A 13,371-nucleotide genomic window follows, 5' to 3' on the forward strand; every position below is an offset into this window, starting at 1 on the left:
GGAGCCCCCAGGACACCCAGAGGCTGCCAGTGGGTCTGAAGGAGGAACACCTTTCTTCACCCAAGAGGGCAAGGTTTGATTCCTGGTCAGGGCAGGTACCTGGGTTGCAGGCCAGGTCCCTAGTTGGGGTCGATGTATCTCTTGCACGTTGATGTTTCTCACCCTCTCTTTCTCTGTCCCTTCCCATCTCTGTAAAATGAAATAAAATCTAAAAAAAAAAACGATGGCTGAAACCCACCCGAGTAATCTGAGTGAACCCCAAGAAATCCCAGCCCAGAAACATCATAAACTGTTGAAAACTAAAGGACATCTTGAAAGCAGCTAGAAAGCAATGAAAGTTTCCCTACTGGGAAACTCCCTGTCAAAAGACAGTTTTTCCACCCGAGGAACCACGCAGGCCAGGGGGACGATGTGGCACATGGGAAGTGCCGCCGGCAAACCCTGACTCAGGACTCTACAGCCAGGGACGTGTGCCCCGGGGCCATGGAGGCGAAATAAAGACTTCCCAGCTGTGGACGAACCCAAGAGAATGGCTCGCCAGCAGACCTGCTCTGATGGAACAGATAAAAGACGATCTTCAGACGGAAGGGAAATGACACGGAAAGGAAATGTGGAAGGAACACTGGGGAGGAAGAACCAGCAAGAGGCAGGTTTTGGTCGTTCTCCGGCCCTGAAACAGCTGCAGAGCCGGAAAGACGAAAGACCTGGGAAGGCCTTTTCCCCACACCTGGGTTTCTGTTGATGAGGTGACCTTTGGAGAGCACCCGTGGGTGGGGGCTGGAACCTTCATTACCACCCCCCCACACCGCCCCCCCCCCCCGCCCTGACCTCCAGGGATGGAAGAGGGGCTGGAGATTAAGCTCAGTAGCCGGTGGCCAATGATTTAATCAGGCCTATGTAAGGAAGTCTCCGTTAAAACCCCCAAGGATGGGGCTCGGAGAGCGTCTGGGTTGGACGACGTGCGGAGATTCGGGGAGACCGGTGGCGCCCGGAGAGCACGGGGGCGCCGCGCCCTTCCCCCACACCTCGCCCTGCGCGTCTCTTCCATCTGCTGTTCCTGAGTTCCGACCTATGACAACAAACCAGGGATCCGGTACGTACGCGGTTTTCCTGAATTCCGCGAAGTGTTCTAGCAAATCAGTGGAACCCAAAGAGGAGGTCGTAGGAACCTTCGATTTTTAGCCAGTTGGAGGCACAGGCGACAACCTGGACACGCGACTGGCCCCGGGAGTGGGGGAGGGGGGCAGTTGTAGGACCCTGCCCTTAGCCTGCAGGGTCGCCTGCGGGGTCGGAGGCCGTCTGCCGCGCACAGAGACAGAGCTGAGCTGAGTTGCAGGGCGCCCAGCTGGGGTCGCAGAACTGCCTGATGTGAGGAAGACCCTCAGGGCTCGTGACAGGAGGGAAGACTGCTTCAGCTGTCCCCACACATTTCAATGTTGTATTTTCATTATCCTTCCATTTGGAGCATTTTTCAGTTTCTCATTGGTGGATTATTTATGAGTATATTGTTTAATTTCCAACTGATTTGAGATTTTCTTGTTATCTTTTCCCCAATTCCTAGTTTAATGCCAGTCTAGTCAGAGAATACTCTGTACGATTTATTTTCTATTTGTAAACGTTGATGTACCAGGATCTCGTCTGTCTTGATGGGTGTTCATGCACACAGGAAAAACATGTGTGTTGTTGCTGGGAATACTGTTTTGGAAATGCTGGTTTATATGGTCGATGCTGTCGTTTGGGTCTTCTGTGTCTGTAGCAACTTTGTGTCCACCCGTCTGTCCCTGATAGGAGTGCTGAGTCTCTGACTGCGTGTGAATCCGTCCAGTTCTCACCTCGGTTCCGGCGGGCTCCCCTTCATGCATTTTTGCCTCAGGACAATCTTATTGTCGAGTCTGCCTTTTCCTGGGGGATGGGGGCAGCCTGCCCGCCACAGCCACTCTGTCCCCCGCCCCAGGTCCCAGTGCTGCCCTCCCTGGGCATCGGAGACCTTGGTTCCTCTTGGCTCTGTCATTTCCTAGGGGCACAATGCCCGCCACTCTCGCGGAAGTCCGCCAGGGTTCAGGAACGCTCACCTTGTTGATGAGGACGCTATTGGCATAGAAACTCCTGTATTTTGGCTTTGCAATTCTGCGGTGAGGTTCAAAGGAAAAACTCTTGTAGCTGCAGACCCTGGGCAGGTTTCTGGTGGAGGAGGGTGGGAAGCACACAGGTGGCTGGCACCTGCGGACGGCACATCCAGGGTGGGGCCTGGGGGCATCCACGGCAGGCGTACAGGCCACTGATTTCTTCAGACATGGAAACTGCCGGGGTCCTCCGCTGCGCAGGCCACCAGCGACCCCAGTCGCTCCCACCGCGTGCGTGGCCCACGCGCCAGCCTTCTCCCTCCCGTGCCCCTGGCCCTCTCTGTGGTCTCTGGCCGGGGTGAAGGGGAAGCAGGTCCACGTGGTGCCCTGGGAGGCTCAGGAACCAGTCTTTGCTTACCCTTCGCCCCTTCCCAAGGAGCACAGCGCTTTCCAGATGGGGAGGGAGTTCCCTCCCGTGCTGAGCAGCGGGACCTGGGGCTGCGGGGAGGGGTGATGAGGCTGGTCCTCCTGCCCTTTCTGGGTGATTGATTGTTCTCAGGTGTCTTGTTCCACTGTGCAGCGGAAATTTCTTAAGTGAACTCGGAGCCCTCCCAGGCCTGCTTTTGTGGTGGGACAGCTGTCTTATTGTTGACCTTGGTGCGGGGGATGGAGGCTGGGGGTCTCCTATTTCACCATCTCCGTGAGGTCACCTGGGTGTTAGGAAACTCCCTCCCAGAAAGGAAAGGATTTAGCAGGATCACATTGCCGCCCTTGGGGGATTTTGCAAAAGGGGTTCTTGGAGCGGATAGGCTGGATATGCAGGCACCTTAGAAAGACTTGAGGACACAGCTGGCTCTGACCATCTGTCCTCCCCGCAGGCCCCAGGCGTCGGGCACACAGGAGGCAGCCCTGTCCCAGTAGAGAAGACAAATAAGGACAATGTGTGGATCAATGGGATCGAGACCTAGAGAAAGGTTAGGACAGCCAATGACAGAGTGTGTAGTCCAGGGTGGAGAGGCTCCCGCAGAGGAGTGTTACACTGCCCCCTGCAGGGCTGCAGCTGCCCCGCGGGTGCATCACGGAGGAGAGGGAGGCGCAGAAGCGCTGAGAAAGCTAGGGGCCGTCAGAGAACCGCAAAACACCATTTTCCCCAAGAAATGGGCATAGTGAGAGGGCATGCGATGCCAACTCTGGCCACAGAAACCAAAATGAAGACTTCCTGAAAAGGGAATGATATGGTAGACTTACCCCGAATTAATCCTGTTACAAAATTTCCTAGTCAACGTAAAACGACCTGAGGGCGCCCCACTCAACAAAAAGAAATTAGTATTTTACTCTCATGCATCATTAGTAGGTCCTTTCATACTTAGTGAACATGATTATCTCCATTTTGGACATGTAAAAGGTAGCAAGTTGTTTTTAGTGCTGGTGTTCTTGAACAGAAAACGTACTCGTCAAGTTAGAGAAAGGTGCTGTCAGAGGTGCATCTGTCACTCGGCCCCCCACGGAAGGGTGAGGGCACCGTCCTCTCGCAGGGGGAGCTCAGCGATCACAGCAGGAGCGTGTTTGGTGGGGCCCCACCACCTCCTGCTCGGTGAGCCAGTTCCAGAGGCGCATGCGTCCCAGTTAAATACCTTCTTCACCCCGGGCTACAGGCACGTTGGGATGATTGGGATCACCTGCCCCTCGTGTGGTGGTTACACGGGAAGGGATGATGCCAGAAACACCTCACAGCCAGCAGAGCGAGGGCACCGGTGCTTGGAAGCTGCACTGGCTCCGGGTAGCGGGCTGGCTGCCCTGGTGTCCCGGCTGAGGATAACTGTCACCCGAGTTAGGGGACTGTACTCTGGTACAACGAGCCACGTGCTGGGAAATCACCTTCGATAATACGGTATGAGAAAGGAGCATTTTGCTTCCAACACATGGCAGAAAGTCAGCTTCACGTCATTGCGAGGTAAGAACACAACCATCCCTGGCTCTGCAACAGCATCCTTGAAGAAGCTCCCAAAGGTATGGTGACCACATAAAACTAAAAACCTATCATCAGAGCTGCACACTGATTTGGGAGCCTTGGATGTTTCCGAATACTACGGCATAAAAAACCGGGGCGGAGGCAGAGGAGACAAGACTGCCACAATGCAGACCGTTGTGGGAGCTGGCCGGCACAGCGGCTCATGTGTCGTTTGTCACACTTGTGCATGCCGACCACCTTTGCAATAAAAAACTGAACCCAAATGCAGATTCACCGATCACATTATTTTATAGCAGTAAGCAGTATTTCCTTTTCTCGACTTTGAAGGTGCGCTTATTGAGGCTGGGGACAGTGAAACAAGGAAGGGCTTCCAGGACAGAGGAAGCAACAGGAGAGAGCCTGGGTGCGTGGCTTCAGTTCACGGGGAGGTCAGAGGAAGGGGGGCCTGGGGGACAGGGTCAGGGCTTGGCCCCAGGAGCTGCCGCTGCCCATTGCTCCTGTGTATTGTTACGGGGCCCTTAGGGGTTGGAGACACATGCCTGTGGGGGAAGAAGCGTGGGAAGGGAAAAGCATGGGTGGGCTCCTGGGACGGGAGCATGCTGGTATTTTCTCATCTTAAACAGTGACAGCTGGCAGCTCGCCTGCTACTTGCCTTCCTGAAACTTCCTGGCAAGTTTCTGGGAGCTGCTCTAGCAACTTAATGGAATCCAAGGAAAGGGGTGTGGGAACCTCAGCTCTACGGCCATTTGGTCAGAAGCACCTAGACTTGCGATTGGCACCTGGGAGGGGGGAGGGAGAGGGAGGGGGAGAAAGAGAGAGGGAAGACTAAGCCTTCAATCGGTGGGACCTGGTACTGTCTCCAGGTGGACAGTGTGGAACTGAGTAATTGCAGGGCACCCAGCTGGTGCCCGGAGAACCAGGGAACTGGTCGGTGGTGCTGGAGCACACGGCACTGACATGTAGTACAAGATTATCCCCTTCCGTCCCTTTCCCTAAAGGCTTTCATTAAGAACCACCATGGCTTGGTTCTCCAGCAACTTTTATTGGTCAGAGGATGTGGAATTTCTGTGCAGTACCTATGGTTTAATTAACAGGCTCATTTATAAATCAACTTAACATTCATGTTATTTAAAAAATTCCTGCTTAGGAGTAAACCGATGCGGAGGAGTGCACATGCTCTTCGCCCGTGTAGGCAGCCGTTCCAAGAAGAGCAGCTCGCAGAACCGTCACAAACGCGGCACTGAAGGGAACGTGCGTCCCACGAGGTCCGAGGAGCAGTTCCGTCCGAGAATTTGCTTCCTATTCTGACTTTTCAAAGTAAAATACTCAAGGCTTTTTAAAAGCAGAATTAAAATATCTAGAACAGATACATACTGGCATTTTATCCACGTTACTTCCCGGCGTGGGCAGTGCCGCTGTGCTCTGTTGATGGGAAAATGAAACTTACCAGTCAGCCTGTAGCTAAAAAGTCAAGTGGAAGAACGCGTCTGAGGTGAAGACGACTTTTTAACTTTTCAGCCTTAAATAATGCTGTATTTCAACTTTAAAGAAAAGTTGTATTATATATTTTTTGCATTGACATTTTAAGATATTAGAACAGTCTTTGCAATACAATACATATTATACTTCAACAAACCTCACATGAATTAAAAACGTGCTGACTTAATAACTGTACTAAGGCATTTACGTATTCAGCAAAAGCTATACAGGAATTTCTTAGTGGCATCCCTTTAATATTAACTTGATTTAGTGGGTTTCCTTCAAAGAACACGGAACAACAAAAGGCTTACAAAAGAGGCAGTGACGCTCCAACACCGGACCCCAGAAGCAGCACAGGCGCGAACCGAGTGTCTTCTCGCGGGAAGACCAGACGGACCAGCAGCCTGGACCGTGAGTGCGGCCCAGGTGACGGTCCGCCAGCGCGTGTGCTGACAGGGACGGGCGGGCCAGCTGCCTGGCGAGTGCGGGGGCCGGTGCCGGTCTGCGGGGCTGGTCGCAGTGCCGGAGGCAGCAGCTGTCAGCTGCGCATCCTGATGCGATCTTGATGAGGATGCTTGGACGTCAGCAGAGTGCCGGACATGGTCAAGTGCACAGAGGAACTCCACTTCTGATTTCGTTTTGCTGCGTGAGTAACGACGGCGTAGTGTTTCGGTGGGGTCCCGTGCACACCCCGTGGACTGCGGCACGCGGAACCGGGTGAGCACCGCCTGGCCGGCGACGCTGGAGTGTGAACGACACAACCAACCCGACGACCGCACGCCTCCCGGCCAGCAGACCTCAGGTCACATGATCAAGAACAGTAAGACGTTGGACTGCGTGTAGTGTGACTCCCACTAGGTCACACGTCAGACACCATGCTGCGGAGACGCAGGGCTAGAGTATATACAGTGCACGGCCAGGGTTTGGACCGGAGGCGGAAGGAAACTGGAACAGAACACGTTCACACACGTGTGTACATCTCAGGTGCGGTCCACTGGAGGGGTTCCACCACGTGGTTTGCTGAGCCACATTCACTAGCTTACGTAACACCCAAACCTCCCCCCGCCCCCCGGACACAGATCTACTTCTGTATAAAGTAGAAAAAGGTGGTGGTAAAAAACTTCCTCTTCAAGCTCCAACAACTGGGTCCCAAATACCACTGTAGGAACACCTAGAAAACAGTGAGAAGAGTTTAGAAATATACATATCCATAATGTACAGATATAGTTTAAAATCTCCAAGGGAGCAGTGAATACTTCCAACTTTTAAACTTCACACCTTTTAGATAATGTTGGCGGTACATAAAAAGTCCACCGTGGTAAATGGGAAGAAAGAGGAGGCTTTAAAGCGTTACAATCTCCCTCTGCAAATCTGTAAACGGGCCTCCTGTTTCAGCAGCAGGCACAGACACCCGGGCTTCCAGGGGCCCCCAAGGCGCCTCCCCGACCTGAGGGCAGGGACCTCTCTGTCTCCCGTCAGAACAGCCCCTCCTCTCTTCCTGAGCAGGCATGGAAGGACTTCCAGTTCTTTCAAGGAGAACATCTAACTTTTCTCCTAAAAATGGTAAACATTGAGTTTAATCTATCCTTTTGCTATTTGTTTTCTATCTGTCTCATCGGTTCTTTGTTCCCCTCTCCCCTTTTTTCTGCCTTCTTTGGATTATTTGTATCATGTATTGTATTCCACTTTAATTCCTGTTTTAGCTTATTAGCCATGACTTTTTATGGTGGTATTTGAGTGGCTGTTTTAGGATTTTCAAAAACTTATTAAGACTTTATTTTTTTAAAGGAATTTTTGGTTCACAGCATAAACTGAGGGAAAAGCACAGAGATTTCCCATCTACCCCTGCCCCCCGCAACTGCCCTACCAGAGCGGCGCACTGTAACAACGGAGGAACCTACACTGACACGTCATCACCCCACGTCCACTGTGCACGTCACTCTTGGTGTTGGGCATCCCATGGGCTGGAACACGTGTACGACGGGTATCATTGTGACATCACACAGTGTTTCACTGCCCTACCGATCTGTGTTCTGGCTCTTCATCCCTCTCTCCCTGAAACCCTGGCAACCACTGATCCTTTTACTGTCTCCATAGTTTTGCCTTTTACCAAATGTCATATCGTTGGAATCATACAGTACGTGCCCTTTCCAAATTGGCTTCTTTTACTTAGTGATGAGCACTGAAGGTTCCTACACGTCTTCTCATGGCTCCACAGCTCATTCCTTCTCAGCGGTGAGTAATCTATTGTCTGGATGTGCCAGGTTGCTTACCCATTCTCCTACTTGAGGGACATCTTGGTTGCTTCCAGGTTTTGGCAATTAGGAATGAAGCTGTTATAAACACCTGCGTGCAGATGTAAGCGTTCAGCTCTGTTGGGTAAATATTGAGGAGCAGGACTGCTCGATCACAGAGTAAGAGTATACTTAGTTTTATAAGAAAATTCCAAACTGTCTTCCACTGTGGCTGCACCATTCTACATTCCCGCCAGCAATGAATCAGAGTTCCTGTGCGCCACATCCTCACCAGCATCTGGTGTTGTCAGGGTCTTGGATTTTGGCCATTCTAACAGGTTTGTAGCGGTGCTATCTTATTTTAATTTGCATTTCCCTTATGACATATGATGTGAAGCATCTTTTCATAGACTTACTGTCATCTCTCTGCCTTCTTTGGTGAGGTGTTTGTTAATGTCTTTGGTTCTTTTTAAAATTGGGTCACTTGTTGGGCTGGAGCCTTGTCTAGAACACCAAAAAGGCTGCGGGTTCGATTCCTGGTTGGGGCACATACTCATGTTGTGGGTTCGATTCCCAGTCTGGGCATGTATGGGAGGCAACTGATTGATGTTTCTATTTTACATCAATGTTTCTTTCTCTCTCTCAAATCAATAAAAATATAACCTTGGGGTGCTTGTTTTCTTACCGTAGAGTTTGAAGAGTTCTTGGTATATTTTGGATAAGTCTTTTATTAGCTATGTCTCTTGGAGCTATTTTCTCCCAGTCTGTGGTGTCTTCTTATTCTCTTGACCTTGTCTTTCACAGAGCAGAAGTTGTAATGGAGTCTAGCTTATCGGTTGGTGTTGTATCTAAAAGTCATCATCATACCCTTGGCCATGTAGCTTTTCTCCCATTTCTCCTTGTAGTTTTATCATTTTACATTTAACATTTAGGGGTGTGATCCATTTTGAGTGAGTTTTTGTGAAGGGTGGAAGATCTGTGTCTAGATTATTATTTTTTTTTTGGTATGTGAATGGCTGGTTGTCCCAGCACCATTTGCTGAAAAGACTATCTTTGTTCTATTGTCTTGCCTTTGTTCCTTTATTGAAGATCAGTTGCTACATTCATGTGGGTCTGTTTCTGGACTCTCTGTTCTGTTCAGCTGATCCATTCGTCTACTTCTTCGCCAATACCACTTTGTCTTGATTTATGGTTATACTGTCTTGAAGTTGTGTAGCGACAGTCTGCTAACTTTGCTCTTCTCCTCCAATGTCATGTCGGCCACTCTGGGTCTTTTGCCACTCCGTATAAAAGTTAGAATCAGTCTGATTTTCCGCACTAGATCTTGCTTTGTTATATATGTGTAGCTAGTGTCCTTTTTTTGGATGCTAACATAAATGATACTGCATATGTGTGTGTGTTTTAAAGAATTTATTTATTTTTAGAGAGGGGAAAAGAGGGAGAAAGAGAGGGAGAGAAACATCAGTATGCGAGAGGCACATCGATAGGATGCCCTGTACACGCCCCCACCTGGGGGTCTGGCCCACAACCCAGGCATGTGCCCTGACTGGGAACTGAACCAGTGACCCTCAGTTCACAGGCTGGCACTCAATCCGCTGAGCCACACCAGCCAGGGCTGTGTTTTTAACTTCAAGTTGCCCTTGATCATTGCTAGTATATGGAAAAGTGATTGACTTGGTTTGTTCACCTTGCATCCTGCAGCTGTGCTCTACAGTCACTTATACAGGACTTTATGGATTCCTTCAGGTTTTCTGCATAGATAATTGTATCATCTGTGAACAAAGACAAGTTAATTTCTTCCTTTCCAATTTGTACACCTCGTATTCCCTTTTTTTGTCTGTGTTAGCTAGAACATTCTGTATGAAGTTGAAAAGGAGTGGTGTGAGGGAACCTCCTTGCCTTGTACCTGATCTTAGTGAGAAAGCTTCAAGTTTCTCACCATTGAGTGTGATGTTAGTAGTAAGTTTTCCTTTAGATATTAATCAAATTGAGGAAGCTCCCATCTATTCTCAGTTTTCCAAGACTTTTCATCATGGATAGGTGTTGGGCTGTCAAATGATTTCTCTGCATCTCTTGATATGATCGTTTGATTTTTCTTCTGTAGCCCTATTGATGTGATGGACTACATTAATTACTTTGGAATGTTGAACCAGCCTTGCATGCCTGGGATGAATCCCACTTAGAGGTGGTATGCAATTCTTTTCATACATTGTTGGATTTGATGTGCTAATATTTTTCTTGAGGATTTATGCATCTATGCTCATGAGAGATATTGGTCTGTAATTTTCTCGTAATGTCTTTGTCTGGTTTTGGAATTAGGGCAACGCTGGCTTCATAGCATAAGTCAGAAAGTATTTCATCTACTTCTGCCCTATGAAAGAGATTGTAGAGAATCTGTATAAGTTTTTCCTTAAATGTTTAGTAGAATTCACCAGTGAACCCATCTGGGCCTAGTGCTTTCTGTTTTTGGAAGGCTGTTAATTATTGGTTCAATTTCTTTAATAGATATCCACCTACTCAAATTGTCTATTCCTTTTTGTGTGTTTTAACAAATTGTGTCTTTCAAGGAACTGGTCTATTTCAGCTAGGTTATCAGCTTCGTTGGCTTGGAGTTGCCCACAGGATCTGCAGAGTGGTATTCCTGCCCCGTTTCCTTTTGGGTATCTGCAACCTGCATTCCTCTTTTTCTTCGACTGATTAGAGGCTTACTGATCTTATTAATCTTTCAAAGAACCAGCTTTGGTTTTGTTGATTTTTTTTACTGATTTCTTAGTTTTTAATTTCATTACTTTCTGCTCTAATTTTTATGATTTCATTTCTTCTGCCTTTTCCCCTAGTTTTCTATATAGTATGCACATAAGTGAGTGTATCTAGATCTTTCTTCTTTTCCAATGTATGTATTCAAAGCTATGAATTTCCCTCTAAGTGCTGCGTTTGCTGCACCCCATCCCCAATTTTGATGCTATGTTTTGATTTTAATGTAGTTCAAAATACTTTCAAATTTCTCTTGAGATTTCTGCTTTAACCCATAAGTTATTTAAAAGTATGTTGTTTAACCTTCATGTATTTTGAATTTCCCAGTTATCCTTCTATTATTGATTTTTAGTTTAATTCCAAGGGGTCTGAGAACAGACACTGTATGACTTTTGGTCTTTCACATGTGGTAAGATGTGTTTTATAGCCGAGAATTTGGTCTCTCTTGCTGAGTGTTCTATGTGAGCTTGAGAAGAATGGGAAATTCCCTGGAGAATGTCTAACATTTAATTATGCAGTCACCTCCCCTTTCTGTAATGCAGCAGCAAACAGCAGTGAGGGTCTTTACATAGAGCATGCGTGGGTCTCCGGGTAGCGAACAGAGCAGGAGGCTGGGCGGCCAGCAGAGGCTCTGCACGGGGGCACCTACCTCCGCACTCCCGGCCGCTCTAGCAGCCGCACTCCTGCGCGCTCGGGGCCTGGGAGCGGCGCGGCGACCGCAGCTGCCTCAGGGCGGCATCTCCGTACTGAATGCCGGAGCCCATTCTCTCGGGGTCCAGCTCACCTGAGGAACAAGCAAATGTTTTAAAACAAGGTTTTATGTTTCTGTGATCTCAAAATATATTAAGTTAAAAAAGAAGAAAAAAAAAGTGCAGAATGTGGTGTATATACACCACTGTTTTTACTAAAGAGGAAAAATATGCACATCTGTGTTTGCTTGCCTGGGCGTAAAGTAGCTCTGAAAGGTGCGTGAAGAACTGATAATAACGGCTGACCTCACGGAGGAGTTCTGCATGGCTGGGGGATGGGAGGGGGTAGCAGTGGAGGGTGACGCTTTTTTTACAGTTTGGAGTTATGTGAATGTATTATGTACACAAAGGTAAATTAATATAAAATTGAACTACAAGGGTATCATTTTCACTGACCAGATGGGTGAAATTCCACTCGAGTCTGGTGAGACCCCTGTGGGCAGGGCCCGAGTGCAGTGAGCAGGTGCATCCATCCCCAGTGGGCGGGGCACTGCTGCCGGCCAGCAGGGGGAACGTGAGGGCCTGTACGCATTTTCCGAATGCTTACGTTCTGTGACCCAGCAGTTCCACTTCCGGGAATGCAGTCTCCACACACACTCACTCGCGTGAAAGGATGTACACAGGGTCACTGCTGTAGCATTGTTTGTGAGAGCCAGATTCTGGCAACAACCCAAATGTCCAAAGTAGACTGACTCAATAAATTAAGTTTACCTGATTCGATTTTGTTAAGTATTTTTCTTGCACACTGTACAAAGGCCTCTTCTACATTTTCTCCCGTTAGTGCACTTGTTTCCAAAAACATCAGTTCTAAAATCGATATCAAACACAGTACAGAGCCACATTTAGAAGCCAATCATAATTATTCAATTACCAACAGCCTGTTTTGTATTCTCCTAGAGTAGCAGGTGAAATGTCATTTATTACTTAAAATCGTGTATTTTTGTATTATCGAGTATTATTTAAAATCGTGTATAAATATAAAATCAATAAATACATACACATATACATATATATTTGCATCCTTGCCCAGAGGACATTTTCTCATTGCTTTTAGAGAGAGAGGAAGGGAAGAGAGAAACACTGATATGAGAGAGAAGCATCAGTGCTTGCCTCCCGTATGTGCCCAGACTGGGGAATCGAACCTGCAGCCTCTCAGGTACGGGATGACTTTCCAATAAACTGAGCCATGCCAGCTGAGGCTGTCACTACGTGTTTTTAAATGCTATCAGAAGCCTAGCCTTCTCTGGAAAGTACTAGTTTCTTGGACCAGCACTCACATCTGTGGGAGAGACAGAATGAGCACCAACTCCTGGGAGGATGCAGGCCGGCTGAAACGGCCCAGCTCCCCACCCAAGAAGTAACGACTTCCTTCTCCCATCAGCTGCTTGGCACCCCAAATATAATGTACAAGTGTCTACATTTTGGGGGGCTGTGCTGCAGTCTGTCATTCTGACCCTGAAGAGATCTCAGAGGAATCAACGCTGTTCTTACCCCCGGGGCAGCTGCAGCCCGGCAGCGAGGCCGGCTCCCCGCGCCCTGGGAGGCGAGCCTCCGCCTCGGGCCCTGGTCCCCTCACTGGGAGAGCTGCGGTGCCTGTCCGTGACCCCTGAGCTCCTTCTGAGCCGCCACAGTCTCAGTTTCTGCATTTTTTTTAAAAGATTTTATTTATTTTTGGAGAGGGAAGGGAAGGAGATAGGGAGAGAGAGAAACATCAATGTGCGGTTGCTGGGGGCTGTGGCCTGCAACCCAGGCATGTGCCCTGACTGGAATCGAACCTGCGACACTTTGGTTCGCAGCCTGTGCTCAATCCACTGAGCTATGCCAGCCAGAGGAACTCAGTTTCTGCATTTCTAAGTGGCTTCTTGACACACGCACGAGGGCTCCTGTGTCCCCCTCATGTCCACCTTCCCAGCAGAAAGCCGGTCAGTGTGTCAGAGTACAGTGTGGTCGTCCTAGAGTCGAACTGAAAACGGGTATCAGGACATTTTAATTTGTGGTCGGTTCTAGAAATTAAAGTTCTTTAGAATACCTGAATTCCTATCATTCTGTTACCTAGAACCAACCGCTAATTTCATGTGCAAATCTTGTGTGTTCTACCTGGAATTCAGAGAGGTCTCAAA

General features: G+C 48.7%; 1 protein-coding gene across 1 annotated transcript in view; it reads right to left on the minus strand.

Annotated features, from left to right (window-relative positions):
* Positions 1–5,057: 5,057 nt before the first annotated feature.
* Positions 5,058–13,371, minus strand: part of RAB4A (RAB4A, member RAS oncogene family) — a 33,574-nt gene continuing 25,260 nt past the window's right edge. Inside the window, exons 6-8 of the mRNA XM_045817792.1 lie at positions 11,963–12,058; positions 11,152–11,286; positions 5,058–6,685 (exon numbers count right to left, since the gene is read on the minus strand). Coding sequence (XP_045673748.1) covers positions 11,171–11,286; positions 11,963–12,058 — 212 coding nt within the window. The 3' untranslated portion in view covers positions 5,058–6,685; positions 11,152–11,170. The remainder of the gene's footprint in view (positions 6,686–11,151; positions 11,287–11,962; positions 12,059–13,371) is intronic.

The sequence above is a fragment of the Phyllostomus hastatus genome, unplaced genomic scaffold, assembly GCF_019186645.2.
Source record: "Phyllostomus hastatus isolate PE091 unplaced genomic scaffold, TTU_PhHast_1.1 phas_contig_148, whole genome shotgun sequence".
Lineage (NCBI taxonomy): Eukaryota > Metazoa > Chordata > Mammalia > Chiroptera > Phyllostomidae > Phyllostomus > Phyllostomus hastatus.